Source organism: Coregonus lavaretus, assembly GCF_964263955.1.
Source record: "Coregonus lavaretus genome assembly, chromosome: 6".
In the NCBI taxonomy this organism is placed as follows: domain Eukaryota; kingdom Metazoa; phylum Chordata; class Actinopteri; order Salmoniformes; family Salmonidae; genus Coregonus; species Coregonus lavaretus.
In genome coordinates this window covers 36,280,552-36,299,164 of record NC_139993.1, presented here as the reverse complement: position 1 = coordinate 36,299,164, position 18,613 = coordinate 36,280,552, and the positions used below count along the sequence as shown (strand labels likewise).

General features: G+C 46.5%; 1 protein-coding gene across 1 annotated transcript in view; it reads right to left on the bottom strand.

Moving 5' to 3' along the window:
* Window positions 1-1,545: 1,545 nt before the first annotated feature.
* Window positions 1,546-18,613, bottom strand: part of LOC311131032 (protein unc-13 homolog A-like) — a gene marked incomplete at both ends in the record, with an annotated part of 28,405 nt that continues 11,337 nt past the window's right edge. The window contains 16 exons of the mRNA XM_084163857.1: window positions 1,546-1,834; window positions 2,191-2,350; window positions 2,514-2,606; window positions 6,564-6,620; window positions 7,674-7,821; window positions 8,516-8,596; window positions 8,713-8,769; window positions 9,836-9,865; window positions 14,383-14,506; window positions 14,911-15,060; window positions 15,266-15,354; window positions 15,693-15,770; window positions 15,900-15,977; window positions 16,078-16,221; window positions 17,615-17,711; window positions 17,919-18,045. Of these exons, the coding sequence (XP_084019983.1) occupies window positions 1,546-1,834; window positions 2,191-2,350; window positions 2,514-2,606; window positions 6,564-6,620; window positions 7,674-7,821; window positions 8,516-8,596; window positions 8,713-8,769; window positions 9,836-9,865; window positions 14,383-14,506; window positions 14,911-15,060; window positions 15,266-15,354; window positions 15,693-15,770; window positions 15,900-15,977; window positions 16,078-16,221; window positions 17,615-17,711; window positions 17,919-18,045 (1,802 nt within the window). The remainder of the gene's footprint in view (window positions 1,835-2,190; window positions 2,351-2,513; window positions 2,607-6,563; window positions 6,621-7,673; window positions 7,822-8,515; window positions 8,597-8,712; window positions 8,770-9,835; window positions 9,866-14,382; window positions 14,507-14,910; window positions 15,061-15,265; window positions 15,355-15,692; window positions 15,771-15,899; window positions 15,978-16,077; window positions 16,222-17,614; window positions 17,712-17,918; window positions 18,046-18,613) is intronic.

Below are 18,613 nucleotides of genomic sequence, written 5' to 3'. Positions count from 1 at the left end.
AAACGAGCAATAAACCTTCCCCCAAAAATTTACTTGCATTCCCCCAAGTAAAAGACACTTAGGAAATTCTCAAAAAACCGAAATATACTATAGACTACGTATTCTTCCACTCTATTGTGTTCTATGCTCTTGATGGCTTTCTGTGATTTACACATTTACACAAACAGGCAACACTGGTGTCTACACAAGGTCAACATTGTAACAATGTAACACACATAAACAGTATACAGATGTACTATCTTAATTTGATCACTCTGTTGTCGCAGGACATTTTTCTGCGCAGCAGCAAATGCAAATTGTAGTATATTCAAGGTTTAAAAATGCTTCTAAAGTTGGTAATTTCCACTTTAAAATGTCAGACTTTAATTATCCTAACTAAACATTTATAAACCCCTACATAAATGTCCATTAATTATAATCCACAGAGTAATTCACATTTCCTGAGAAACTGTTCAAATTAAGATAGCACACCTGTACACACACACACACAAACACAAACACACACGCACGCACGCACACACACACACACACACACACACACACACACACACTGATGAACCACAGAGCTCTGAGGCTTGTCTTCATCAGGTTGCTCTCACTATGTACTGAAGACAGACAACAGGTTTGACAGGACAAGGCATTTGAGGGTTTCAGGCAGCAGGCTTTGTAACAGGGTAGACAAACAAAGACAGACAGGGACACTCTCTTTCAAGTGCAAAGTCTTCATATAGTCTTTAAATATACCATCAATTCACCGATAATATCTCTATATAATATTTATAAACATTTACATGTATAATTTGTCCAGCCTGCTCTCCTATAGATACTCCATGTCGGAATGAGAGAAGATCCAGAATTCAGCCTACGGTGGACAACTCATAGAAATAGTACCATAAACCAGTCTGTGTAAACCTGACTCTTTGGAATGTATGAGGCCTAAAAGCCTGATGGCCTGCTGTTCACAGTTGGTCCTGTTGATTTGTGCTTAGGGCTTGACTTGGCATAACGTTATCAATTGATCCATTGGCATTAGTCTAGTCTAGACAAAGGAAGGGAAAGTGTAGTTAATGTGATAGACGAGAGGTCAAGACTTTCAAGGCTACACAAACTTGATCTCCAGGAGCTTTTAGATACCTATGTCGAGATTGTGTGATTGGAGGAGCACTAAGACATGGCCTATGCTATGGGAAATAGAGAGAGGGAGAGAACAAGGAAGAACATATACTAAATGACTTAAACTCTGTGTGTGTGGATGTGTTGTAGAATGTTGGTCAGTTTTGTGGGTTTGCTGTGTTTACGATAATATCTATGCATTTTTACAAGATGATTAATCATATTCATAATAAAGACATCGGTGCTTTCAAGACAATCAGGGCAATGACTGTAGATGGTATCACATCTTCTTCAATGAGAAGTGTACAGTACTATAGTTTATCTGTTCTTGTCCAACACTAGAACATCAGGGCAGTGGTTTGGCTTGCAGTCAGTCCGCAGAAGGACTTCCTAGCCTGTAGATGGCGCTGAGCGAATAAAGATTTCGCCCTCTCAGCCTCGGCCCTCCTCCGGAGAGCGCTGGTCTGACTTGAGCTTGACGAACTCCTTTGCCACGTCGTCGTTGTTGCGCTGGGACAGGATGCGGAGGACGGTGAGGCCCGTCTCGTCCATGTGGATGCGTTTACCCAGGGGGAGCCAGCACGCCACGCTGCCCCTAGAGGACATGTCCTTCAACTGCATCACGGCCATGCCCACCGTACGGTCCTCCCGGGCGAAGCAGTAGTCCTTCACACACACCTGCAGCTCGTAACACTCTGTGCCCACCTCGTTACTGAGGGTGCTGCAAGGAGAGGAGACAGACACACTGTTCAAATCCACCACTTTGGAATCTAGAACGGAGGTGGTCCTCTGTAGCTCAGTTGGTAGAGCATCGTTCTCACAACACCAGGATAGTGGGTTTGATTCCCAGGACCACCCATACGTGAACCATTTTGGCACGCATGACTGTAAGTCGCTTTGGATAAGAGCGTCTGCTAAATACCATATAATATAATCATAATCATAATAACTGTGATAAGGTAAATAGATGAAAAATGGACAGGATTCCCTATCCATATTCAACATGATAACTTCCACTATGATGCCACCACAATCGCAAGACGCTTTGTACCACTGAGGCCAGTCTGTAGTACTCACTATGTGAACGTTTCGTTGTATTTGGGGGCGTAGCTGTTGTTCTTGGACTTGGTGGCGTACTTCCTCTTCTTGTCAGCCAGGTGAGGACCGATGATGTAGATCTCCACGAAGGGACGGAACACCCCCGTGGTCTGCCACCTCAGGTCATTGGCTGCCACCACTGAGACAGAGAGGGGGGGAAAAAAGGAGGTAATTTATTAACAAGGTTTTAACACACCGTCCAACAAAGCCAGATAGACATTTTCTGTGGTATGACTTACCCTCTTACAACTCCTACTTAGACAGTGAAATAAAATCTCTTACAGAATTGAGTGGACACTGACCTTTGACGGTGACCTTGTGCTCTCCAGTGTTGGGGTGGGTGAAGATCTCCACGTGGATAGACACCTCTCCCACGGCATCGTCCACTCCAGAGCCTGGCACAACAAGGGGGCACAAGTCACTCCTCTTATCTCATTTACTGCTACTGCAGACAGGCCAACACTATAGCCAGAATACCTTCCCTTCAGCCCATACTCCCTCAATGAAAGTACCATACAGCCATTATAGGCTATATGCTTAAGTATGGCAGATGTAACTGTGTCTGAGAGTTGTAAAACAAACATACACAATATGACCAAAAGTATGTGGACACCTGCTCGAACATCTCATTCCAAAATCATGGGCATTAATATAGAGTTGGTCCCCCCTTTGCTGCTATAACAGCCTCCACTCTTCTGGGAAGGCTTTCCACTAGATGTTGGAACATTGCTGTGGGGACTTGCTTCCATTCAGCCACAAGAGTATAAGTGAGGTTGGGTGATTAGGCCTGGCTCGCAGTCGGCGTTCCAATTCATCCCAAAGGTGTTCGATGGGGTTGAGGTCAGGGTTCTGTGCAGGCCAGTCAAGTTCTTCCACACCGATCTGGACAAACCATTTCTGTACGGACCTCGCTTTGTGCATGGGGGGCATTATCAAGCTGAAACAGGAAAGGGCCTTCCCAAAATTGTTGCCACAAAGTTGGACGCATAGAATCGTCTAGAATGTCATTGTATGCTGTAGCGTTAAGATTTCCCTTCACTTGAACTAAAGGGCCTAGCCCGAAATATGAAAAACAGCCCCAGACCATCATTCGTCCTCCACCAAACTTTACAGTTGGCACTATGCATTGGTGCATGTAGCGTTCTCCTGGCATCCGCCAAACCCAAATTCGTCTGTCAGACTGTCAGATGATGAAGCGTGATTCATCACTCCAGATAATGCGTTTCCACTGCTCCAGAGTCCAATGACGGTGAGCTTTACACCACTCCAGCCGACGCTTGACATTGCGCATGTTGATCTTAGGCTTGTGTGCGGCTGCTCGGCCATGGGAACCCATTTCACGAAGCTCCCGACGAACGGTTCTTGTGCTGACATTGCTTCCAGAGGCAGTTTGGAACTCAGTAGAGAGTGTTGCAACTGAGGACAAAGATCTTTACGCGCTACGCGCTTCAGCACTCGGCGGTCCCGTTTTGTGAGTTTGTGTAGCCTACCACTTCGCGGCTGAGCCGTTGTTGCTCCTAGATGTTTCCACTTCACAAAAACAGCACTTACAGTTGACTGGAGCAGCTCTAGCAGGCCAGAAATTTGACGAACTGACTTGTTGGAAAGGTGGCATCCTATGAGCTCTTCAGTAAGGCCATTCTACTGCCAATGTTTGTCTATGGAGATTGCATGGCTGTGTGCTCGATTCTATACACTTGACAGCAACGGGTGTGGCTGAAATAGCCAAATCCACTTATTTGATGGGTGTCCACATACTTTTTTGTATATAGTGTATTTCATAGGAGGGCTTGAGAAAGGCCTCTGGTGCTGAAGTGGACCTGTATTAGATAATCATGCAGCTATGAGTGGTTTTGGGTTGCAAATTTTTTTTTCACTTAATAGTTCCAGGCAAAACTATACGAGAACCATCTGATTGATATTTCAAGTTCTTAGGATCATCTTATGTAGCCACTCATAGCTGTCCTGCGACTCTGCCTGCCCGGCCCCAGGGGGTAGGAGCCCGTCAGTCAGGATGCAGGGGGGATGACAGTGGGACAGAGGAGACTGGTGGTAAGAGAGGAGAGGGTTATCGTGGTCCTCCTCTCCTGCTGCTGGGAAGAGCAGGCAAGTAACATGCTGAGATGGATCCAGTCAGACTGAGAGACCCAATTCTTGCTAAACCCTTTACCCAGAGCAAGCATGGTGACTAGAGGGACCTTGCGGTGGGAGCAGCCCAGCGGCCTCAGCCTCTCCAGCCCAGTCACAAGTTATCCTGAGGCAGGGTGCACACATGCCTATAGAGTGCTTGTTATCTTGTGACTTCTGGGGAGATATTGCCCAGAAAGCCAAAAGGATTTGAGCTGCACTCGACCAGGGCATGTGTAGACCCCTCCACACAACACAGGATAGCCCATCCTTGGGCCTGGATTTGGGGTCTTGGCCTGGGGGTCCTTCAATCCATGCTGCTAGGCCTGGGGGGTGGTGAGGGTTATGAAGATACATGCAGGGCCCTGTAGAGTGCTCCAGTCAGTTACGGACAATGTCTGGGAGGGAGGAGGGGTGATGGTGGAAATTGTGGGTAGGTAGGTTGACTGACTTTATTTTCCTAAAATGTGATCTCAGTTTGTAATGATTTATGTCTCTGTATGTTTTAATCAGTGGAGACTGAAAGCAGCCTGTGTGACGGTGAGTGACAGGCTAGTGATGCGAGTGTTCTGTAGGAGGGAGACAATAGAGTTCTGGCAGCTCTGTCTATTTCTCTCCAGGGGCATGATGGGACTGTCAGTCCTCCAGTCACTCAGAGAATCAAAGAGCGCAGCACTCAGCCATCTGGCCTCCCTTTCTGATGAGGCTCACAAAAACAAGCTAAAGATACACTTTTCTGTATGGAATAAGAGCAAGCTAAACTGGCTTTAATTAAAAAGCTGCATGATGCAGCATGAATTAATACATAATACAATAGGTATGAAGCCCGGCACTTCATCAAGGCTAAAAGGTCCCCTTTTGGAAACCGTCCTGCATTATCATAATTTATAGAGGGCTTCTTTCCTGGAGAGCCGTGTGTGTGTGTATGTGTTGCGAGAGACTCTTCCTTCCTCTTCTACTGCTGTAATCAACCTAATATCTCAAATCTCATTATTTGACCATAACGCACATCCTCCACTACTCTGCCTACATCCGGCAGCTGACAGGAACTAGTAGAATAATGGCCAGAGTCCAGAGTATTTCAGTGAGTTTCTGACGTAGACACGAGTGAGTCACAGTGAGTGATTCTAAGTCATGCTTTGATGGAGAGCTTGAACAAGTGTGACTCCCTATGAGGGCAGTCGAGGACAAGATGAGAACATGTAGCCGAGGCTGTGCTCTACATGTACCTGTGTCTCCTAGACTCCCCGGTGTGTGTGTGTGTGTGTGTGTGTGTGTGTGTGTGTAAGCTCGTGTGTGCACGCTTGTGTGTGTACAGGCAGTGGGGGGGGGGGCTAGGTTTAGCAGTTTAGTGACTAAACCTCTGAAGAGGAGACGTGGAGTCAGACAAGTCCCTCAGCTCTGATGCATACTGACAGAGAGCACATCACCTGACCCCAGGGACCACTGTTGATTGGACGAGTCGGTGTTATGCCCAGGGGGAGGAGGGAACTTTCACCTCCTGTCACTGCTGGAGGGACGACTGACCACTCTGTACATTTGAGGGACGGTATAGTGTGTGTGTGTGTGTTTAGAGAAGGGTATGGTATTGGAGGGTGCAAACAAGTACAGGGAGCCCTTCCAGACAAACCGAGCCACCCTTCATTAGCATCATTCCATCATTCAGGAAGGAGGAGAAAAAGAAACAAAACACAAGCAAAAAGGAGACAGAAGATGTGGTTAAAAATAAAATACCCTTTCATACAGTCAGCGATTCTCTCTCTCTCTCTCTCTCTCTCTCTCTCTCTCTCTCTCTCTCTCTCTCTCTCTCTCTCTCTCTCTCTCTCTCTCTCTCTCTCTCTCTCTGTGTGTGTGTGTGAGCCATGGGTCTTCACCTATGACGCCTGGCTCGGACAGAGCATGAGTCCTCACAGTCTTATAATGTCGTTCCCTTTGTCTGATGGCTAACATGCCTTAGTACTTTCTGGTCATACATACTGGGTATGTATCCGTAGTACATACATCATATGTGTGTACTGTATGTCATCATACACATGCATGCATACATACATGTCCTTTATGCACGTGTTAGGATGTGTGATTGGGCTGTCAGTGTGTGTGTGTGTTTGTGGGGATGAGGTTAAGGTTAAAATTAAGCAGGCAGGAGGGTAGTCTGAGGATGCGTATGTAAATGGAGGTCTGGGTTCTTGGCGACCTGGTGTTTCAGGCCCTTAGTGTCCACATACCCTTCTCTGGGTACACATCCTCACTAGCCGTGAACCTCACCCCCTTCCCGCCGAAAACTAGCGGACAGAGGGGGACGAGGAGGAGGAAGAAGGTGAGAGAAATAGAAGAGACATGGAGAATTATAAAGAGCGCAGAGATGGAGTCAGAGAGTCAAAAGGAGAGTCAAATAGATTCAGACGTGGAACTGATGTTGTCCTTGATTAATATACTGTTATCAGGGAGAGTCAGATAGATTCAGACGTAGAACTGATGTTGTCCTTGATTAATATACTGTTATCAGGGAGAGTCAGATAGATTCAGACGTAGAACTGATGTTGTCCTTGATTAATTACTGTTATCAGTGACATCTAGAGAAGTTACATCATTAACGTTGCAGTTTAAGGTGGTCCTCATTCAAGCCACACACACACAAAGCTTTCCACTATGCCGTCGCTATGAAGTGTGGTTAAACATTCTCCAAAAGCACCAAAGACATTTATTCTAATTACATTTCAAATGATCATTCATTAAGTGGGGTTTCCTGCCAGGGGCGTTCAGAGACAAAGTGTGTCACTGTTTCCACCGTGTAACACACCATCACTGTTATATCATGATTGAGGGATGAGGAAAAAGGATAAGAAAGGAGAGGAGAATCTCTCGTTCATTTTTCATCAAAAAATGCCTGTCTGATCACATTACGCGCTTCTCTTTCCGCTCCCGGAGAGCCTGACTGGAGACTTGAATGTTTCATAACGCGGCGAGAGAAAGCACTCCTCCAAAGCGTTTGGTTCTGCTCTATAAAACCACTGAAATATTGAACAGGAAATAAAAACAGTGGGTGTCAGGGAAACCCTGGAGTAAACACAACACAGGGATATGTTAGAGAATGTGTCTTCTGCATACCAGCACAGAGGGCAAACAAGGATACAGTTTTATGGCATCATATTACAATCAATAACTGGCCATATTACATACATCAATGTCCGTAAAGTCAAACGGACTATACAGAGGTAGGTATAGAAGGGAGAGGAAGGAAGTAAAGAAAGGGAAGACTTGAGAGAGAGAGAGAGAGAGAGAGAGAGAGAGAGAGAGAGAGAACTGGGGGAAGAGGGGGTGGATAGGCACCCTACCTTGTGCATTCTGAGATGAAACAAAGGTCTTGATGAGTTTGTCTGTGGCTTGGGTGTAGAGGGACAGGGCGTAGTGTAGAGACAACAGGTCAGGACTCTTCTCCAGGAACGTCTTTTTCAGGCCCACCCCTCCAGCATGGAAGTATTGCTGCAGTACAGCAGAGAGATGACAGAGTCAGACTGTAGCTGTTTCCAAACTAGGCTCAAGTACACGTCACAAGACCCACACCCGTATGTTACTGAAATAAACTACATGCAGACCCATTTCAGACATTATACAGACATTCCATTCGTACTACTTTGTTTTTTCTGGGATAGTCACACCTTGATGTTTCCTGAGGATGCACTACTATGTTAGCACATTGTGGTTTAGTATTCTATAACTATAGCACTCTTGGCATGAGGAAGAGCAGTAGTTGCCATTTGGCTCACTGACAAGCCCTTATTCAAATGACCATTACAGATTAGCCCCATTTACCTCAGCTTCATCTGCCTTAAATCAAACTAGACAGGCTACAGAGGATTCCTCCTCACACTGTATCAAATACCTGTCTGCTACAGTTAGACACAGCACGACTGGGGAAATTAGGCTTTCATCCATCTTTAAAAGAGCTTTTCTAGATGAGGGTTGTTTAACTGCACTAGCCTGAGGCGTACATGTTTACTGACCTTCAACAGAAGGCTTAAAATGTGCTACTCTCTGTTCATAATATAATATGCTGTGCATTTAAACAGTGCTCAAGTCAAAGTGTGTGTGTGTGTGTGTGTGTGTGTGTGTGTGGGCACACGTGCATGCACGACTGTAGCTGAGGTCCAGTAGAGCGAGGGGTGTTGGGTTGTACCTTGATGGTGTCCAGGGCTAGTTCTATCACAGCACACTGCTTAGGGGACAGCGCTTTGGCCTCCTCACGACCCATGTGCTCCTGAGGAACACACACATACAGATTAACAACACAAACAAATAACTCATTGTCTGAAACATTAGCACCGTCTGAAATACAGACAGTGCTAACGTGGCACGAGACAAGATGTGTGGTACCTTTATCTTGGAGAGCTGTCCCAGCTGCTTGGCAGCGTTGGAGATGAGCTGAGTGCCCTAGAGGTGAGCAGAGGTACAAACAGAGGGAGAGAGAGATAGAAGGAAAAAGAGAACGATGGAAGAGGGCTTCATTATCGTCACGCCACAGGGTAGCTGTCACACAGATTAACGTCACATCACAAAGGACAGACACAGTTCTGAGTCATTCATATTCACATACACACTCCAAAACTCACTTAACACATCAAAGGACTGTCTGAAATATGATCATACTTGTCATTATCTCGCTCACAAACACGAACACACACAAAGCAAGACAACGCAGTACAGGAAGAGAAGACAGGAGCTCAGCTTATTGCAAGAGCACACACACACACAGACACACACACACACAGACACACACACACACACGCACACACACACAGGAAATGCAGAGGTTCAACCAAGCCAGAAGCCTACAGCCTGCGCAGTAGCACTGTGGTGATATATCCCGTATCTATGACGACTCTGTGATACTCTGTTAGCAGAATATATCACTAAGTGCTTCACACTGTACCCATCACCCTGGTTACACCTTATCTGTAAGATAATACTTCAAATTAGAGCAAAAACAACAGAAAAACAGACAAAACAAACAAAAAGACCTGTCCAAAGACTCAGAACCATCATCATCCTACGAAAGGATTATAACAAGAAGGGTTCCACTCTCATCTCATAAATGTGGCTGATCAAATCATTTATGCCATCATGGACGTTCAATGCCAGTCGGTTGAACAACAGTAAGACTGCAGCAGGGACATGGTCATGCAACGGGCCAACAACAGTCCTGCCCTAAAGGGTGTTTGTTAGTGTGCTAATGTTATGTAATGTCAACCCTCCATGTGTCCAGCACTACTTGGGTTGTGGGGAGGCAGATAGCTACAGATACATCTACAAGGGGTGGACCACAACAGACAGGACGGTACGGTAAACCGGCAAAGAGGAACGCCGTTTCAAAAACAAAGGTGAGAAACGATCGCTTCCACCGCTTTGTTTCGGACGGAGAGGCGAGAAAACACAGAGAAAGAGACACAGAGAGGAGAGAAGACAGGACACATTGAGCTAAAGTGATTTTAGTCCTTACATCACTGTGACAAGCAAGCTTCACCCTCCCCTGTAAAGAGAGGACATTGGTTAATACTTCAGGAAGGATCCTGTCCCCACAGTCTGATTGGCTGACTGACTAATGGCACGGACATCTCAGTAACTGTCCGTCTGATATGCTAATGGATATGGTTCAAAGCCAATCCGTCCTAGCTCTCATTTTTAATGGGTCAGATAATGTACTCAAGAAAAATCCACAGATCAAAATCTATGGATTAACAGAAGGTCTATTTCGGCCATTATCATTGACCTTGAGAGTTTAGCCTACAGTTGGCCAGTTAGGTCTATATCAGTATGAGCAGTATATCCAGCCATGGTAATGAGCCCATACTAGCTGCCTTTAAGGGGACAGGCCACTGACGACCAACAATACCTCCACCAGTCTTCAGAGACAGAAAACAATGCCGGTAGAATAAGAGTCCAATTACACATAGCTTTCCATCTCACAATGAAAAGCTACAGTGGCTTGCGAAAGTATTCACCCCCCTTGGCATTTTTCCTATTTTGTTGCCTTATAACCTGGAATTAAAATGGAGTTTTGGGGGGTTTGTATCATTTGATTTACACAACATGCCTACCACTTTGAAGATGCAAAATATTTTTTCTTGTGAAACAAACAAGAAATAAGACAGAAAAACAGACAACTTGAGCGTGCATAACTATTCACCCCCCCAAAGTCAATACTTTGTAGAGCCACCTTTTTCAGCAATTACAACTGCAAGTCTCTTGGGGTATGTCTCTATAAGCTTGGCACATCTAGCCACTGGGATTTTTGCCCATTCTTCAAGGCAAAACTTCTCCAGCTCCTTCAAGTTGGATGGGTTCCGCTGGTGTACAGCAATCTTTAAGTCATACCACAGATTCTCAATTGGATTGAGGTCTGGGCTTTGACTAGGCCATTCCAAGACATTTAAATGTTTCCCCTTAAACCACTCGAGTGTTGCTTTTGCAGTATGCTTAGGGTCATTGTCCTGCTGGAAGGTGAACCAGTCTCAAATCTCTGGAAGACTGAAACAGGTTTCCCTCAAGAATTTCCCTGTATTTAGCGCCATCCATCATTCCTTCAATTCTGACCAGTTTCCCAGTCCCTGCCGATGGTGTTCTCGGGGTGATAGAGGTGTTGGGTTTGCGCCTGACATAGCGTTTTCCTTGATGGCCAAAAAGCTCAATTTTAGTCCCATCTTACCAGAGTACCTTCTTCCATATGTTTGGGGAGTCTCCCACATGCCTTTTGGCGAACACCAAACGTGTTTGCTTATTTATTTCTTTAAGCAATGGCTTTTTTCTGGCCGCTCTTCCGTAAAGCCCAGCTCTGTGGAGTGTACAGCTTAAAGTGGTCCTATGGACAGATACTCCAATCTCCGCTGTGGAGCTTTGCAGCTCCTTCAGGGTTATCTTTGGTGTCTTTGTTGCCTCTCTGCCCTCCTTGCCTGGTCCGTGAGTTTTGGTGGGCGGCCCTCTCTTGGTAGGTTTGTTGTGGTGCCATATTCTTTCCATTTTTAAATAATGGATTTAATGGTGCTCTGTTGGATGTTCAAAGTTTCTGATATTTTTTTACAACCCAACCCTGATCTGTACTTCTCCACGACTTTGTCCCTGACCTGTTTGGAGAGCTCCTTGGTCTTCATGGTGCCGCTTGCTTGGTGGTGCCCTTTGCTTAGTGGTGTTGCAGACTCTGGGGCCTTTCAGAACAGGTGTATTTATACTAACAGATCATGTGACACTTAGATTGTACAAAGGTGGACTTTATTTAACTTATTATGTGACTTCTGAAGGTAATTGGTTGCACCAGATCTTAGATCTTATTTAGGGGCTTCATAGCAAAGGGGGTGAATACATATGCACGCAGCACTTTTCCATTATTCATTCTTTAGAATTTCTTGAAACAAGTTATTTTTTTCATTTCACTTCACTAATTTGGACTATTTTGTGTATGTCCATTATATGAAATCCAAATAATTATTTAAATTACAGGTTGTAATGCAACAAAATAGGAAAAACGCCAAGGGGATGAATACTTTTGCAAGGCACTGTATGTCTAACAGAGATCAAACCATTTCAAAATAAAACATTTTTTAAACAATATTAGAAAATTGAAAAATATTCTAGAAAAGTAAAAAGTAAATCAACAGAAACCCTGATTTTCCAGACCAGGTACGATAACATTTCGGAAAAAGCTTAAATGCTTTTTTTTCAATGAGAGTGTTCTTGTGCGGTAAAGCAGAAGTGTGTTCTTAGACATAATGTCTACTGCGTGTGAATGTGTGTGTATCACCAATCCTGAACCCCACAAGCGTAGAATACTACTTATATTATAGACCAGCCTTGGTGAAAGTATATACCTTAGAGTATCACTATGTTATTGTGACTATCATTCTACAACAACAGGACATGGAACAAACCAGTACAGATCAACACAGCAGGCCTGCAGAGACATACTGGGAGACTTACTACAGTGGAGTTGGAGAAGATCAGACGCAAGCAACAGACCCACATAGGGCAGGGGGACACACTTCAAACAGGGAACACGTGGGGGGAGTGGGAGAGATAGGGGAGAGGGGGGCAGAGAAGAGAGGGTGGGGGTGGGGGTGGGGGGGCACCAGATATTAAACCACCACAACGCCAGTCACCCATTGAAGGAGTAGAATCCTGGGACACGATGCAAGAAGAACAAGAAGGCAACACCGGCAGCTAGAGACGTGCCACTTCCTAAGTACAGGAGAGTGTGAGGCAGAGAGAGAGAAGAGAGAGGGGGCGGGGCAGGGCAGAAGTCAGTGGGAGGCAGGGGGGTGCCCGATTGGAGGGTTCGTAGGGGGGAGGGCGGCGCCCGCTCTGAGTCAGTCAGGAATGCACCATGCTACTGTCACCTCAGAGAGAAAGAGACAGAGGTGGACAGGAGAAGAGAGGAGGACAGAGAGAGGAGAGGAACAACAGAGCAGGTGGAAGACAGAGAGACAGATAGGAGGAGTGAGGATGTGGGGGGGGGGGGGGGGGGGGGGGGGGCGAATGGGGGACAGGGGGACAGTTTGCAGCCACATGTAGCAGAGGACCGACCACCTTGCACTAACGGACTGTGGGACAGACAGACACACTGACACGCAGGAGTGCCGTACTTACAATCATCTGTGGAGGAAGAGCAGTGGGAGCAGGATGTAATAACCAGAAAGAAGGGTCAGTGACGCTGCAAAGAGCCCCAGATCAATCCTCCAAGCAGCAGCAACACGCATATCAGATGGACGGGCAGAGGGCCAGAGGGACCTACAGTACTGACTGAGGCTAGGGCTGTGACGATACCATTTTTCATGGCAAAAAATGAAAACACGAAGCAGTCCAAACTCTTTGGTCCTTTAAATACCTGCTCTATGTAAAATATAGTGTGCTTTAGCTTGGAAAATAACTAAATGTGACTCTGAATGACAACATAATGATGTTTGTTTCCAACACTAGAGCTGTTTTCCTAAAGAAGTTAAATCCGCTTTGTGTTTTGCTTCCTTGCCATGATACTAACGAATATCGCGATACTGGTATCGTCCCGGCTCTAACTGAGACTGGAGATGGTACTGTAATGCCCCCTCTGGACCCGGTCTCTGACCCCGTTGGAGAGCTGAGAGATGGGCCGGGGACTAACCCACACTGGGCCTTACTGATAGAGATACAGGGCAACTATACACTACTATAGAATGATGTGAGGCTCTTTTGTTACCAAATAAAAATGAGAACAGATATATCAAAAACAAAATAAATATCGGGCTGCTTTCCAACATGAAAGGCTCAGAACTGATGGCAAATCCTGGGTCCAAATTGCACTTTTTTTGTGTGTCTATTTTACTTTTGAGTTTGAAGTAGTTTAGATGTTAGTTTGTGACTAGGAGCACCATCCTGGAGAGCAGCCATGAGCTGGGGTTAGAATGATATGGTGCACTCCTTCCAACTTTTGGGTTTCACCTAAATCCATTGAGTGAATGGAAGAGTGTGGGTCTTTTTGTACGTTGGTGTGGGGGCTGGGGAGAGGGGTGTATCAGGCTAATCTTAATCACTAATCAGATCTATGTATCCTTATAGTGTAAGCAGAGGAGTCATCTTATAATGTCATCTCAGCCCTACCCCTCATCCTGTCTAATAGCTGTCCTGGCTGCTCACTGTGTGCGTCTGTGGGAGAGTGTTCACTGTACCGAATGCTGAAGTCCTCCTCAGAACAGATAAAATATTCACATACCACATATCAGAGCAGAGTGCCTTGACTAAAAATAACTCTGATCTGTCTTGGTTCCCATCCAATACTGAGAGGTGGCTTTGCCTGTGTAGCAGTTGGCAGTGTGGGTAGTGTTGGCAATGTAGGCTGTGTGTGTGTGTGTGTGTGTGTGTGTGTGTGTGCATCGAAGTATGTGAGACTATGTGCATGTCAGTGTGTGTATGTGTGAGTGTGTACATGTTAGTGTGTGTGTGTGTGTGTGTGTGTGTATGTGTGTGCGCATGAGCGTGTGTGTGCATAAGTATGTGTGTTCTCAGAGGGGTGGGTGTTCGTACCGTCTGGTCGGTGAGAGGGGGCAGGACGATAGTCTTCTCCATGGTGTTCATCACCAGTTTCCACAGCTCCTTCAGAACACGTTTCAGCACCGTCTTCTCGCAGATCTTAGCAAACAGCGTCAGGCTGGCAGGAGAGAGAGGGAGGGAAGGAGGGAGGGAGGGAGGGAGGGAGGGAGGGAGGGAGGGAGGGAGGGAGGGAGGGAGGGAGCGAAGAATAATGAGCGACAGAAGGGAGTCCAACAGAGCTCCACCCAAGATTTGACAAGAACTGGAGTGAAAAATACAGAAACCGAAAGATCAGAGAGAAAGAGTGAGAGATGAGACAGAGCGAGAGGGAGAGGAGAGGAGAGAGAAGGAGAAAAAGACAGAACAAGATGCGAAGAGGAGAGATGAGTTGAAAGAGAGAGCGACAGAGATAGGAAGAGGAAAAAGAGACAAGATGGAAAAGGGACTGGAAACAGAAAGACAAGGGTAGCCAAAAAGTGATTAGCAACATTAAAGACAACTCTCTCTGTCTCTCTCACTTACTTGCTGTCCAGGAAGTCCATGATGGGCTGCAGCACATTGTCAGCGTCCTGGGCCACGCTACTGCAGTTGTTAGCCCCCACGTTGGTCCCCTTCACCTGACCAAGGATGTCTCCCATCTGCTTCACATTGTCCTCAATCTGCGGCTGGAAACTACACACAGACAGACACACAGGAGACATAGTAACTGACATAAAATGGTTAAATGTAACCATTTTAACATATTCGGATGAGACTAAGTATTACCAGGAGAGAAAGGCACTGTGATATTAATGAAATCCATATTGGAGTTGGCATGTATGAGTAGTTGGCATGGCTGACTGTTGCCTGGCAGTGCCCAGCAGTGTGCCCAGCTCACCTGACAGAAAATATCCTGCTGAGATCATCCATCACGGTATTCAGCTTCACCTGCAGGTCTTTCAGGAAGTCACTGGCCTCCTTGCACAGCTGAAACACACACACAGTCATGTACACGTACACGCACGCACCAAGATATACACGTAAACACACACCAACGCACACACATAGGGAGAGGGAAAAAGTGACAGTGAGACTGGCAGAGCACCGGGGCTCTCACACAGAGCTCTCAGCAGGCACACGGAAACATTCCCCCAACAAACAGACGGTCCTAAGAGAATAGAAGCACTCAGCAGAGAAACCTGGTCAGTGAGAAAGGCTCAAATGCACACACACACACACACACACTCAACACTCACACACCACACACTCACACCCTCACACTCAGATATAGACTGGGGGCAAACAGGGTTAAGAGAGCCACTCACATCCTTTCCTCCCATGGCCTCAAACATCCTCTCCAGTTGAACTCTGAGCTGCTGGATGTTGTTGATCAGGATGCATGGCTGCAAACAACACAAAGTCATTATCAACTACACTATCCAAGTATCACACATTTTCACTGAAATGCACAAGCACTATAATGAAGTGCATCCCCACACAACATGTGTCATGTCGAGTCATTGGCCACTCACCACTTTCTCCATGTTGACATAGTTAGCAAAGCACTTGGAGATGATGTCAGCGTAGGACAGGAGAACGTTGCCGATGGTCTGAGGAGATAGGAGTATGTCAACCACTGTCTCTGTGACTGGGCATGCTGGCTCAGCTTATTAATGAAGTGGATATAGTGTGTAGAATACTGTAGTGTACCTTGGCGAATCGTTTCATGTAGTTGCCTACGATCTGGGGGTCGGGACACTCCAGCTTGCGGATGATCTCAAAGCTCTGGTTGAGCTGAGAGAAGACGTCCACCACGGAGCAGGAGAACAGAGCATGTTCTGACGTTACCTGAAACTGTAGGGGGAGAGAGGAGAGGAGAGAGAGCATTAAGACAGGAGAGAGAGGAGCGAGAGATTGGAGAGAGAGGAGAAAGAGACTGGGGAGAAAGGAGAGAGAGAGCATTAAGACTGGATAGAGAGGAGAGACACTGGGGAGAGAGGAGAGACACTGGGGAGAGAGAGAGAGAGAGAGCATTAAGACTGGAGAGAGAGGAGAGAGACTGGGGAGAGAGGAGAGACACTGGGGAGAGAGGAGAGAGAGAGAGCATTAAGACTGGAGAGAGAGGAGAGAGACTGGGGAGAGGAGAGACACTGGGGAGAGAGGAGAGAGAGAGAGCATTAAGACTGGGAGAGAGAGGAGAGAGACTGGGAGAGAGAGAGGCATTAAGACTGGGGGAGAGGAGAGAGACTGGGAGAGAGAAGACTGGGGAGAGAGGAGAGACACTGGGGAGAGAGGAGAGAGAGAGAGCATTAAGACTGGAGAGAGAGGAGAGACACTGGGGAGAGAGGAGAGAGAGAGAGCATTAAGACTGGAGAGAGAGGAGAGACTGGGGAGAGAGGAGAGAGAGACTGGGAGAGAGGGGGGAGAGAGAGAGAGAGAGAGGGGGAGAGAGGAGAGAGACTGGGGAGAGAGGAGAGAGACTAGGGAGAGAGAGACTGGGGAGAGAGAGACTGGAGAGAGAGACTGGGGAGAGAGAAAGAGTGCTCCTTAGCACAGCTTAGAGAGGGGAAGGAAGAGAGGAAGAGAAGAGAGTGGTCCTTAGCAGAGAAGAGGAGAGGAGTAGAGAGACTTTTATGATTGGGGGACAGATGTCACAGATTGTTAACATCAGGGGAGAGAGAGGGAAGGAATAGAGGGAGAGGTTTGAGAGATGGAGAGCTTCTAGTAAATGAGAGAGGGAGAAGAAGAGAGAGATGGTGTGAGGGTGGCAGGACCACTGAGCTCTGAGAGCATAAATAGAGATGATTGTTGTGGTCTGGTCTGGTTTGAGGATCTCTAGGGTTGTTTGAAGCCAGACAGCAGACAGGGTAGACGGCCGGATCAGGTGGGTCTGTCTGTCTGCCTCTAATTGGCCAGAGGTGAGTCTGTGGCGGTACCCCAGAGGTTGCTGGGTAATGAGATTAATCCACAGGTTGGTACAGTCAAATGCTATCTCCCTACCTGAGAGCAGTCTGAACAAATCTCTTTATAGTCTCTCTCTACACTTTCTCAACTTTTTGTGCTTTCGTTTCCATTGTCTCAGGGAAGTCTTTGATGAGTGCAGGAAAGGCAGAGGAGGAGAAGTCTGCCTGATAACTAGGATGGTTAATGAGGAAGCTACAAGGAAGGGATTACTTTCATTCTGCCACAACCAATGTGACTCAGCATTTACATTTGAGGAGATGAGGAGAAGAAGTGGAAAAGTTACCCCGTCCTTTTTGTCCCTCTCCAGCGCACCGTGCAGGAAGTCTCGAGACACTTCCTCATTCTCATCCAACCACTGGATGACAAACGGCTCAAACCACCTAGGAGACATCACACGGGTGGTTTAATATGAGTCAACCCCACTGGAAGTTTATATTTCAAACAACTTGTCCATCTGGCCTTGCTTATGGGCTTATGCTGTACAGTACCAGAGAGGGAGTGTGTGTGTGTGTGTGGTGAGTGCATGTGTATGCCTGCATATGTGTGTGTTAATGTGAGTGTGTCATCATGGCACAGGTGTAACTTACGCCGGGTACTCGGGCACACGGCTCTTGAAGAAGGGCAGGTCTTTGCAGTACTCGTTGTAGAGCCACTTGACTTTAAAATGCAGGTTCATGTAATCCGCACTCTTACACAGCCGGTTCTTTTCATGCTCTGAGAATTGAGAGAGAGAGAGAGAGAGAGAGAGAGAGAGAGAGAGAGAGAGAGAGAGAGAGAGAGAGAGAGAGAGAGAGAGAGAGAGAGAGAGAGAGAGAGAGAGAGAGAGAGAGAGAGAGAGAGAGAGAGAGAGAGAGAGAGAGAGGAGAGATGGAGAGAAAGAGAGCAAGAGAGAAAGAGAAAGAGAAAGAGAAAGAGAAAGAGAAAGAGAGAGAAAGAGAGAGAGAGAGAGAAAGAGAGAGAGAGAGAGAGAAGATAGAGAGAGAGAGAGAGAGAGAGAGAGAGAGAGAGAGAGAGAGAGAGAGAGAGAGAGAGAGAGAGAGAGAGAGAGAGAGAGAGAAGAGGAAAGACAAAGCTCTTAATTAAAGAGCAAATGAGCCCAGAGGGGTGATCTATTCTCCACCATGCAGCGCTAACAGGCTAATCGAGAAAAGCCTTTATGCTCTGACAAACTGCCTTAGTGCCAATAGTGTCATATCTGCTTGTAAACGCACTATAACAGCCCCATAAAAACAGAAGAAGAAGAGACTAAGACTGCTAGGACAGAGCTAAACCACCGGTGAGG